The sequence below is a fragment of the Nelusetta ayraudi genome, unplaced genomic scaffold (assembly GCF_046127955.1).
Source record: "Nelusetta ayraudi isolate G7.1 ecotype Tasmania unplaced genomic scaffold, CSIRO-AGI_Nayr_v1 ptg000007l, whole genome shotgun sequence".
NCBI lineage: Eukaryota > Metazoa > Chordata > Actinopteri > Tetraodontiformes > Monacanthidae > Nelusetta > Nelusetta ayraudi.
Window position 1 is genome coordinate 927,617 of NW_027466057.1, and position 12,923 is coordinate 940,539.

Here is a 12,923-nt window from a genome sequence, read left to right on the forward strand (position 1 = left end):
ACACAAGTAAATTAATAGCACATAATGAAACGCATTGTCAAACAGTGTCATTCCAATCCCAGCATCAAGAGTGCAAACTCGCAGACAAAAAAAATACAAGATGGGCTTGTCATGCTGTAACTCACTACGGCAGTGTTAGTGCAGTATTTCCACATTAGCTCCTTTCAGCAGTTGCCTGCGTGTCTACACAGATTTTCTATAGACAAATGTTTCGCTCCGTAGCACAGAAGCCCCATGTAGTTTATCTATGTTATAAACGGCGACTATTCTGCATCTCTCACAGCCATTCTTGCTCCACTAACATTATAAATCTGAAGGGGAAGCGTGCCGGGATTGATTCGCTGGCACTGCAACAGCAAAAAAAAAAGAAAAAAAAAAATCTTAAATCATTTCTTAAAAAGATTTGGATTAAATGGATTGTATCATTGTGTGACGAAATGGCTGTGGCTCGCCATTTTGGTGATACATGGTCCTGACAGACTCGCGGCATCGCAGACAATACAAGGATGTTTCTATCCACATTTCAGGCATGAGTGGCGAGCGCACGAGACTCCCAGAGCTCCTCCAGAGAAATGTCCAAAGAAGAACAAGAACCATTAGACGGGAGGCTTAATTAAAAGAGAATAAGCCGGCGTGAAAAATGACAAATGCTTCTAGGAAAAATAATCAGTTGAGGAATCCGTTTTTATGTCTGTTGTGTTTTTTTAAAAGCCCAGTTGATACAAAGGGATCCACTAGTATGAAATGAAATGAAATGCAAATAAGCATTTCTATTTTCTTACAAAGCGGCTCCGCAAACAACATGGCAGCGACACTGTGCCACAATGCAAGTGGAGTCAGCAGTGAACAAAGATGCACTTGAGGCTCCATGATTTTAACCTGATATCACAGCTGGTATAAGAAGTATGCAAGACACTTGATACGTTTCCATTATCCCCAGAATTGCGCAAAACCTAAATATTGCAATAAAAAACTGGTAATGGAAATACCTAAACTTCGAAAAACCTCTCAAATATCGCTGAAATCGTGACCAGTTCACTTCAAGTGAAAATGGCGCATTATGTTTGGACGGAGGAAGAGATGGAATATTTTGTTTTCACAAGTAATCAAAGAGAAAAACAACAACCATTCCTGACAGCAAACAACATGGAAATGCAGATTTATCCAAGAAATTTTATACCTCATTTTCTCCTCAAAAGCTGAAAATTACGGTTTATGAGCTTCACACGATTAAATGGAAAAACCTGCACATTGCAATTGTACTTGGTTAAAATTTTTAGAAATAGCGCTTTTATTTTGTGAATGCGAATCATGGAAACACAGCTACTGTGGGACATCAGCAAGAGGATTCAGATTGACATTATTTGCAATAGACATTTCTACCCTAGAATCATCTCATGTATCATTTCTTTGATGCAATGATCCTTTAAGACCATCTAGACAAGAGTCTAAGCTAAGGTTTAGTCAGTATAAAGACCATCACAGAGGTCAACCAGCAAAGTGACCAATGGAGAACCAAAACAACATTTTGCTCTCCCCTCTTATGGGCTTCTTCTTTGCTCCCATCTTCCTCTACAGCGCCTTTTTTTTTATTTTTTTTTTTAGCTCCCTTTTAGCTTCCCACCCCATCACCCCTCGCTCTCTGCCTCTCTCAGAGCTGCAAGGCACAGGGGCTGCGCTTTATTTCTCTACTCATTTTTCTCAGAGATTGGTACCTTCACACGCAGATCCATACCAAGCCAGTGTGCCGCGCGGGGCGCCGGTGAGGAAGGAGGGTTATATTTTCCCCTTGAGTTAGGACACCTCATGACAAATGATAATGGATAATCAATAAAGCGGGAAATATGAGGCAGCAAACTTTATGAAGCCAGGAGACATATTACTCCCCAACAACGCTGGTTTCCCTTAACAAAGTCACTACTCGGCTGCGCCTAATAATCTGAAGGAAAATCAAAGGACCCGCAACCACATCAGCAATATTGGCAACTTATTCCACTTTAATGGCATTTTGATTGATTTTTTCCCCTCTTCCTAATGGTTGTTTTATAGATTTGACACTGCTTCTGCAAAACAGTAGCGTGTAATAAACCTCCCCGAAGGCAAACAGCAGCCATTAAAGCTCTTGTCTTACTAGCGCTCATAATTGGAGGTTGACCACCACCACATTTTGGTCTCTCAAGCAACACACGCTCAAACACACAAAAGAAAGAACACATACTTTTAGAAACAGAGATTATACTTCTTACCACGTCTCTGATAATGAACATGTGTACTGAGAACCCTTGCAGATTCTGATCCCCCGTTTACATGATCAATATTAGCATCTCCTTTTCCAGTGCATGCATGTTATTTGTGCAAATTGTGCTTTTGGGTAGTGGTTGGACTCGCTGTGATTGGTGGCTGCGTTGAATTGAAATCGTAATACTTCGGAGCGTTTTCCTGCTTAGAATAGAAGAGGATGGATGAATGGCTGGTGGATAGATGAATGAATGGATGGTGGATAGATGGATGAATAGATGGATGGTGAAGTGTAATGTGAAATCTTGGACAGGAACCACGTCCTCCTAGCCAGAACACCAGGGATGAGTCATGGATGACGCTTTCAGAATGACAACGTCTCAGACTACAACCAAGGCAATAAAAAAAAGAAAAGAAAAAAAAGGTGACTAAAGAAGACGCATGTTCAGGTCATGGTGTGGTTTTTGTCAGTCTCAGGGTATTAGTAATCCAATAGAACTGCTTTGGAGGGAGCTGAAACTAAAGAGGATGTGCAAAGGCCAGCAAACCTGGTGGCCAACTGCAGGAAATGTCTACCTTCTGTGCTCACCAGTGAGGGCTTTTTTTCAGCATGTATTAAGACATGTTTTGCTTGGTGATCAAATAACTATTTTATTCAACCGGCACATTGGGATTCCTTCTCTCCTGAATGTAGCAAACTGACTGTACACACTTCTTTGCAGGGGAGTAAACCCCACTGTAAACTTGGCCATCTTCTGCAAGCCAGAGGTTTCCCGTCCTGCCGTTTCTGAGTGATGGGGTTAAAAATAGCCATAAACGGTGACCTTGGCGCCGACATTGTGGAATTTCAGCAAGCACTGACCTGATGAAAATGGAAGGCCGGGCTGCTAATAAATCAGGATGCTTTTAAAATGAGTTTACCCTAATGCCCATTCATCACGGGCCGTAATGCCATTTGCGGGCCGAGGATTCGCTGCTGTGCACAAACACAGCAGTAAATAACAACAGGGCCCTCGCTTCCCTCGCATCGCTGCAGCCTCCAACATCAGCATACATTTATTAAAGACGCCCCCGCCTTACACAGCAGCCCTCCCCCGTGACACCCCCCGAGATCCTCCCTGCCGCAAACACCGCGCTCCTCAAACGCACACTTTCCAAGACACACACACACGCGCGCGCGCACAAGCACATAAAACGCGCGTGGTAAAAAATAAAAAGCATAATCTAGAGAACACCAGACGCGGAGTACAAAGCCCTGCAGCGAGACGGCGCACCTTGTAAACATTCGCCAAATTTACTGTAATTGTCCGCTGTTGGTATAAATTCCGACGACGGCGCGATATCACACAGTCAACAACTGAGCAGAAAGGGAGCGGGGAAGAGGAGAATAATAGATGAGAAGCGCGACGCCTCCGTCGGGATTCGCCAAAGAAAACAAGCAAGTGTAAACAAATCACAATCCCGCTTTTCGCACCGCGACTCCAAAAAATGAGACAAACTACCCGCAGCAAGGTAGGCAGCCACGACTTAACCTTGGCTCGGGAATTTCTTATTCGCGCCATTTGTAACCGCTCGACTCCTCTCTCCGCTAGGGTGAAAAAGTCATTATCTCAAACGCGGAAAAATGTCGGGAAACCTCATTAGACGGCAACATTTGTTGAGGGAGCGCCGTAATAAACAGTAACGGATGACGATTGTTATTGCCCCCGACACTGATGAGCTCCTCTGCAAGTTTGTTTATTAATTAAAAAGCCCACTTTTTTTTTGTCACGGATGGCGGGGCGAGGGGCGGGCTCACGCATCTTCCAATACGGGCCCTCCCCCCCGCCCCCCTAGCCCCGCCCTCCCCCGAACGCCTCGCCGTGCGCCAGCCGAGCCGGGGCACTCGTTCATCAAACTTCATGGAGCAAGGGAGAGACAGCTCCTGATAATGTGCGCCACTAAAGCTGATTTTCCATGATGAATCTCGGAGCATATAAATTGGCTAATATCTGAAAACATTTACAGATACTAGAGGAATTGACTACTTGTGGGACATGATGGATGAGGCGCCGCGACGCCGGCCGACAGCTCTGCAAATCTCGGCGGCTGCCTAAAGCCCTCATTTGATTTTCCAATTTACTCCTTTTAAATTTATCCTCCAGTATTGAAAAAAAGAGATAGTAGATGGGGGGTAGGGAGAATGAGTGGGAGTCAAAAAAAAAGAGAAAAGTGTGTGTATATATGTGTGTGTGTGTTTGTGGGCTATAGTGTGTAGGTGCAGGTTGATGATAGGAGGTGGTATCTCCCGTGCCGTAGGATCCCCAGTCCCTGAAGAGGTTACTGGGGCAGAACTGATCTGCTTCCACCTGATTCTCCCTGATAGCACTGAGATGAGACCACATTTTCCTCTGTGTGTGTGCGTGCACAGCAGTAATAGCAGAGGTGGGGAGGCTATGGAGAGAGGCTTCCCAGGTCAGGCCATTAGACTGTGGCACACAGGCTGACTGGAGCTCCTCCACCGAAAAGGAGTAATTAGTATACTTGTCAAGTGAAGTGCCACGCTGCTGCTTACCTCCCTTGCAACCACCCTTGCGTGCATACATAGTCGTACAATTACCCCCCCCAAAAAAACTCCCCCTACACACACATTCATCCCGCCTTTGCCTCTTCACTCCCTCCCCTTTGTGCTAATGAAGTGCCCTTCCACTCACTATTAAAAAAAGGGAAAAAAAAGCAGGGCTGCACGTACGTTCTGACTCTGCCGAAGCCAGAGGTGAGGAGGGGGGTCGAGGAGAGGTGGAGGAAAGTGTAACGATCATAGCAGGAGTCCAGATAGTACTCGATACAGCATAATACAATAGTCAAGCTATCGACACACCTGATCTGCAAAAACAACCAAAGCCATTAGAAATTCTGTCAAGGTACCGAAGGATCGCAGCAAACGCCAACGTTCTCACAGTGGTCATATCAAACGGGAGACATTTATAACCCAGCGTACAAGGCTTCTGTGAAGGAATGTGACAATAAATCTTAAAGCCGGTCGAATCGCACAGTTACAAAACACGGAGCGGCAATTTAATCCCGCGCCGGGCCTTGGGAAAATGGAAAAGGTCAAATAGCTGGCAAAATTGCCTCCTCAAAAAAGTATGTCTAAATCTAGAGGCACATCAACTTCCTGTCAAAGGAGGAAGAGATAGAAAGATGAAGCAATATCAGGAGGCAGGCAGCGGTGGCGACGGCGGCACTGGAGCCTGAATCATCTGGCAGAGAGCTTGGAGACGCTACAGCTGTTGACACTGTTGACACTGTAAAGGTTTATTGGCAGACCTGCAAAAGTTGGTTCATCTACTTTTAATGCTGTTATTCACTTAAGGTTAAGGAGAACAGATCAGGCTGGGTTTAAAACTGTAGACTATATGCATATATAGATATTGTGTTGTACTTTAGGCGCTACGTAGGTGAGGTTTTTAATCAAATTGTCTTTAAATTTCAATTTACACAATATAGAACAATGTATAATTCAGTATGCATTTTTTCTGAATAGTTTAAAGATTAGTTTCAATCCTTCAAAAGTGAAATGACAAAATGTGAAGGCGCATTTTAATGTGTATTCAAGGAATTATAATGTGTACTTCACTGTCAATATAGTGGACTTACAACTACTCCCAAATGCAATAAATATGTGCCCGTATAAACAATATAGACATGGATACTTTGCTTGCTAAGCAATTTTTGGCATAAACAAAACAATTTAATTTACAATAGACATATGTTTGGTAAACTCACTGGGAGCTTCTATCAAATGAACTCCAGGCAAACAAAAAAAATATTTTTTATATTTTTTAACTTCCAGCGTGCGTCGAGCCCAGCTCGCCCTTTGACTGACCTCAAAACGACGAACGTGAGCAGCACGCAGGAGCATAAGTGACGCAGCGCGCCCCTGCGATGCGGGCAGCCATTATGGATGTTGATATCATATTCAATACGTGCTAAAACCGCTTCGAACCTATTGATTTATTTACAGGCGCGGGCGGATAGTCTCTCATTGCGCCTGACGGATGCTCTCGCCGATACCTTCGGCGGCTGGTGGCGGCGGCGGTTGTCACATCGAGGCGCGCCAATGGTTTGTCTATGGTGAAGTGAGAGGAGGGGGGGAGGGGACGGTGGGAGTGGGCGTGGGGGTGAGGGTGGTGGGGACGCTGCACTGAGCAAAACAAAACAAGGAAGGGGCAGAAAACAATTTAAAAGTGAGTATTGATCCGGCACCAGTGATTGTACATATATTCCACAGTCCCACAGGTCCCATTCCTGTGTCTCTTAAATGCAAAGAGACGGAGAAGGGGAATTAAAAAAGGAAAAAAAAAAAAAACGATGGCGCAAGACAAAGGCTGGCGGGGTGAACAGTTGGAGGTAATGTCCCTCCCTTATATAGAAGTCTATTGATCTTGCTGTGAGCCCGCCCACTCTTCCTCCACACACACACACACACACACACAAACACACACACACACACCAAACAACAACACACAACTGCACACAGAAGTGCAGTCGGGTGCTGGAGGGGGGCATGACAGATTACGCCTGACAATGGCACAGAGGCAACCTGTTGGCTAATTGCCAGCCGAGACAATTATCCTTGTATTGTTTCGTAATGGCAGCATATTACTGGAGTCTGATGTACACAGAGGGGGTGAGACTCGACTGCCCGCCCGCCCCGTGTGGGCAGCCAATTCATCTGCGGGGTGGGGGGGCGAGCAGGTCACGAGGACGCAGCAGAGGTGGAAGTACCGTCAAGGAGTCGCCCCCAAAGCGAAGCTAACAACGTTAGCAGCAGCTCTCGGCTGTGAGCGGCGTCGCAGTTTGAAAACGCTTTAGCGCTCGCGTCCGGGGAGAACGATGTCACTCGATGGGAAAAAGAAATGGACATCGAAGGTCCTGTGTTGTGCAAATTTCACTCGCCGATGTTTGCTTTTCCCGCCTGTCTTTTGCTTGCTGTGCTTTAAAGACAAAGGGGTCCTGAATGTCAAAAATACATCACAATACTTATTTCAGTTTCTGTCCAAACGTGTCGAAGGCATCAGTTCTTTGCAAGAAGCAAAAAATAACAACAATTCTGTAGAAATACAGAGGGCTATACACTGTTTTCTGGCAACCTAAAGACATTCTTTAGAGGTGATTTCAAGGTGGATGTTCCAATAGAGTCTAGGATGAAAATACTAGAAAAAAAGACCTGAATATGCGTAAAGTAGAGAACCTTTAAATCTAATTCAGTACACACACAAAATGTGGGGCCATGAAGGAGAAGTCCATGAGAGCAAATGTGGCAGTTTTGCTTGTAGGCTACAGCAAACTAACAACAATCTTTTAAATTAAAACAACAAAAATCCAGGAACTTTGAACTGTTGCACAGTAATGCAGCACATTTTCACTGTGTGGAGGTGCAGGTTCGCGGTCTGCCATGATCGGAGACACGGCCCTCCTCCTGCCTGCGCGCTCTGTTCTACAAGCTGCCTCCGACTCGTATTTTGACAGGCAGTGGATAACGGCGGGTCCAAAGCAATCACATCTCTGACTTTGACAAATGGCTGTGCCGCGGCGAAGTTGAGAATAACACGCATCCACTTTAATCTCTTCCTTGATTAAACCGGAGGCACGTCTTCTTGACATTGCACGATTCTCTCTCGTGGAACTGACTGCGGCGCAGATACAGACACCGGGTGGGGATGTTTAAAAAACGGCGTGGAGCCGTGGGTACTTATAATGCTGTGAGATTTACAACAGAGAAGGAATTAAAACTACACCATAAACAAAAGACAAAAATACAGTAAATACTTCACTGAGTCAGAAGTGGTTTTGAATTACTAAAAAAATGTGTATTTGTATGTGTGTACAGTAGTATATATCATCTAAAAATGTGTAACTTAAAACTCTGTTGGTCTTTGTGTCAAAACAAGATGCGTTTAAAGCACCACTGAGGACAAAAAAAGGAACCCACAACCATAATTATTTACACAATTTCTTTGCCGCAACCTGTCCTCAGCTTTCTTCTTTTCCGACAAGGAGACGTGAAGAAAAAGAATGGAATGCACGAGGAAGAGAAGGTACAGGCTGGGTTAGGTTGGGGAAGGGGCGATGAGAGAAATCAGGGGTGGAAGATCGGCATCGGCCTGCACTCATCCACACCGCAGCTCCACCCACTGCTTCACTGGCAGTTGTGCACTGGGACTCAGGTACAGCTAAACATGGCCCGCCTCTCAAAAGACTTGAAGAAGCTCGGAAAATAAATAAATACACGAGCGAGCAAATAAATACAATCTAAAAGCGGAGCTTGGTTGCTTTAGCCGAGAGTGATGACGGTGGTGGTTGTGGTGTAAAGAAGGAAAAAGTGTTACTCACGCATTTCGCCCTCCAGACCCTGAAGGAACCTGTCCAGGATGAGGCGGGCCATCAGCGCCGGAGACAGATCCACCTTCACATAAATGGGACGGACAGACAAAAGAGAAGAATCTGCCGTGAATGAAAAACAGGCGAAAACGTTGACGGCCGGGGAAAACCGTGTGGCAGGAAAAGTGTTATTCCGCAATTTACAAATCCTCAGACGGGAGGTGCTGACATGAATCGACCAAGTCTGAAAATTACCCGACCAAAATTGCATCGCCAGTCAACCTTTGGGGTGATGTCACGCAGACATTAACGTAATGGCCCTAAATAACGTCATTCTAAAACCTTGACCCAACTTTCCACTGAGAATTCCTTTGCAGTTGCATTTTCCCCACTGACACGAGGCTTTGAATGGTTATTATGGCGGCCATAATAACCAAAAACAGACAAGCCTTTCCCGCCTTGCCCAAGCTGGAGACAACAGGGGAGCTTTAATCACTGGACGATCCCAGAGTCAGGGGCTGCGCAAACCAACGGGGGAATCCACCCGTTAATAGGAAGGATAGAACCTCCGCCTGCAGTTCTCTCCCAGCACAAGACACCTGGGTGCGCGCTTTACGCTGCTGGCTACAGCGGGAGAAGCAGTGACAGGTATGCCATTACTAATGAACCCTCTATCCGGCCCCTTTCATATTAATATAAGGCTCCTCCGCTCACTTGACATGGTGGCATTAGCGGAAAGTGTGAAAATAGCATATGACAAGGAGCGGGTTGAACTGGAAAATTGGCCGAGCTCAAATTGAAGGCAATACCCGGTGAAACAAAACAAAACAAAAAAAAAAATCCAATAATAATGATCCCAATTAGCAGGTGCACATAGTAAAAAAAATAAGTGTTGCAAAGGATGCAAATAAGATGGAACGTTGGGTCATTTTCTACAAATTTTCACAGCCTCTTCGGTGTGTCAGCTCTTCTTTTTTTTTTAAAACTCTTGTTAATATAATTGGACACGGAAAGTTAATTTGCTGTCTGCCCTGTAGGCATCATCTTCTCTCTGATATTTCCTGGTTGAAGCTGGGGGCAGCACAGAGGCTTCTCTCCATACGAGTATCCTTTATTTTTAACCATTTGTTTAAATTATCATAATATTGCACTTAGGAGATGTAAAAAAGGCCCTAAACATATTAATTAAGACTCTGTATCTTCATTTATGGTGCATTTCTAGACATTGGTAGCTTGCAGTGCTCAATTTCTCATTCTGTGTTTCTTCTCTTCATCCACCGCTTCTTAACATTTTCCCTGCAACCCATTCACACTTTTGGATAACAAGAGCGCATCTGACCCACATCAGGGCTGACACATGAAAAATAGCAACATTACGGCTGCTGGCCGAGCCTGAATAAGAGCCACCTGATTAGTTCTGGTACTTGCGTCTCCCTAATTTTCATATTAATCACGAGTCCGAGTCCCTCCTCAGATCAGAGCACCTCGGCACCTCCTGACTTCACATGTGACTAACACTCACAGAACCCCGCTGAAAAACAATTATTGTCAAGACAAACGGCCGGTTTTATTGTCCCCAAAGCAAATGGGTGTCGCAAATAGTAAAACATAAGTGCGCCTTCCTTTAACGGTGTGTGTTTAGGTAACCTTTGCGAGAAGCTCCATAAAAATAAAATTAAAAAAAGCTTGCAGAGACGGAACATGTTGAGTTTTGAACCCCTCAATCACTGAGATCGTCTTGGGAAAGGGGGACAAAAAAAAAAGAAATCCCTGAATAGTTTTCATCTTTGTTAATCATTCCCTTCTGTTGGAGATAAATTGTCTCATAAAGGGATGAAACTACATCAATTAGCAGTCTGGGGGACCATGAGTGCTTGGCTTAAATGTTAAGTAGCATATTAAAATGACAGTTAAATGGCTCATAGACAGTTATCTCTGAGCCAGATTTAATCCTTTGGAGGAGGGCGTTCAAAAAAAAAAGAGAAGAAAGAACAAAAAAAAAAAAAAGAAATCACGTGTCAATTAAATGGAGAATGAATAATGGCGGTTAGCTTTGAGGTGCCATTGATGCATGTGAACTACTCTGATTTTAGAGCCCCTCAAACTCCGTGTGCCAGCGTCCATGACATTTAAATTTGCATTCAAATATTTCTGAAAGGTTACGGCGCCTATTGCAACAGCCAAAATAACAGGGGAGCGCAAGAACAACTGTTTAAATGGCGGCAGTGCTAAAAATAAATAAATAAATGAATGTCCGTCTTTACAATTGATGCAGTGTCAGTTATTTAAATGCGAGGAGATGAATTTGGACCGGTGCAAAACTGCGTAAGTGCGCCACGTGATTAATTGCACTTGTGAAAGCATTAGACTGTGATGGGGGGGGGGGGCGCCCACCCCGCGAAAAAATAAACGACCTGAATAACTTTGATTCAAGATCACACACACGTGCATAATGAGCTGTATTTATTCCATCAACCTGCTGACAAATCCTACGCTGACCTCCTTAAAATAAACAAGCGCCGACGTGACGAGGAGAAGATTTAGCCGCCGAGCCGGCCCTCACCTGTCCGCAGTTTATAGCAACTCTGCCCAAAGTGCAATTTGGAAAATTGCATAATAAAACACAAAACGCATTCTCACATCTGCCTAATGGAGGTGAGAGCTAATTACATTCAATAATTGATAATGGAGCAGACCATTTTACCAATTTTGATAATGGCTAACAGGCAAGGGAGGGGAAGGGAAAAAAAGAAAGAAAAAAAAAATCAAAAACTGCAGCCAACCTTTAATTATCTTTTTATTGGAAAAACAAGCATCAGTTAATGATAAGACAAATAAAAGTGAGGGGGGAGAAAGAAAAAAAACAACAACCCCGAGGTTACGCCATTACCTCGATGGCCATCTCCAGCAGGACGGGGGCGGCGGGATGTGCCTTGGCCGCGCTCAGATACCTTCATTACAACAAAGAACAACAACAGCAGTGAAAACAAAAACACATGACCCACAAAAGCAGACAGAAGGAGGAGGAGAGGAGGGGAACCAGACCGGGCTAGCCAAGACATGCTAATGTCCCTGATGACTTTCCCCAAGGTGGCATATGGCAGGCTCGCTGCGGTTAAACAGCACTGCTCGGAGGGCTTCAGATTTCCTCAAAGCCCGGCAAGCATATGATAGTTAGTTAACCCCTGCCGCCCGCAAAGCCTTTTTTCCCTCGCCAGCGCCGACTGCAGCTCCCCTCAGATCTTAGCCAGATCATATCTGATGTTTGTAGCACTAAGTAAATTAGAGGAGAATTACCCAGCCTCGTTTTCCCCAGAACAATGGCCTAACAAGCTAGATAAACGCTAATTGCAAAATGCAAAGAGGGTTGTTTTTTTTTGTCTGCCTCCCCTTTAGCCTGTTTCTCTTTTTATTTATCCTTAGTCACTGAATTACAGATAATCAGCCCATCAGAAGCCTGTGTAGATTAAATGTGCTTTCTGGCTGTAAATTTCACATGGAGAAGTTTCAGGCGGGCAGGTGCAAGTGGAGGTCTGGAATAAATTCTGGGGGCAGTGATTGGTTTGGACGAAATTATATCTGGCACTGTTTCCCAGTTCACCTCTGTCTTGTTTCCTCTTAAAAGACAAGACAGATTAAATAAAAAGAGAGAAAAAAATGTACAATGATGAGCAGACTCATATATAAGAGCAGGACAAACAGACATTGTACCTTTGGTAGTAGCTTTCAATAGCATCTGGTGCATGGTGCCTCGAGATTGTTCTTTTGGTTCGTTTCTGTCACAAAGAGAAACGGAGGTGTTTTCATATTATTGTTGCAAAAAACGCAAAAAAAAAAAAACGGAAAGAAAAGCGCTGCCTTTCATCTGCTGCACCTGAGTGAACCGCAGCCTCCGCAGCTGCATGTGCAAGAGTTCTTGGGTCAAAGTAATTTAATTTCAATAAATCAGGGAGGTCAAAGTGCGCTCAGGCAACCTTGTTCAAATACTCCATCCCCTCCCCACCCCTCCTTCCGTCCCTCCCTCCCTCCGTCAAACCGTGTAGTCATTTCCCCTTTTTCGATCCAACAGTGACCCCGTTCCATATTACACGCAGGTGCGCCGCGATATTCCCATGCAATTCAATTGCCGCCTTTCGCTGAGAGGCAGGCCGACGGGGGATAAAAGAGGAAGAGCGTCGGTTAAAAAACAACTTATTTAAAAACTACTACACTGAAAGTGGTGGTGGTGCTGGTGGTGGTTTGGAATCGGGCGGGGGTGGGAGGTGGGTGGGGGGGTTGCAATTCCGCTGAGACGGGCGGCGTGACTGACACCTGTCAGG

General features: G+C 44.8%; 1 protein-coding gene across 3 annotated transcripts in view; it reads right to left on the reverse strand.

The window, feature by feature from the left end:
- The window catches only part of cdin1 (CDAN1 interacting nuclease 1), a 52,985-nt gene that overhangs the window by 27,677 nt on the left and 12,385 nt on the right, over positions 1-12,923 (reverse strand). For all 3 annotated transcript variants that reach the window (XM_076017684.1, XM_076017685.1, XM_076017686.1), the window contains exons 4-6: positions 12,316-12,380; positions 11,495-11,555; positions 8,617-8,689 (exon numbers count right to left, since the gene is read on the reverse strand). In XM_076017684.1, coding sequence (XP_075873799.1) covers positions 8,617-8,689; positions 11,495-11,555; positions 12,316-12,380 — 199 coding nt within the window. The remainder of the gene's footprint in view (positions 1-8,616; positions 8,690-11,494; positions 11,556-12,315; positions 12,381-12,923) is intronic.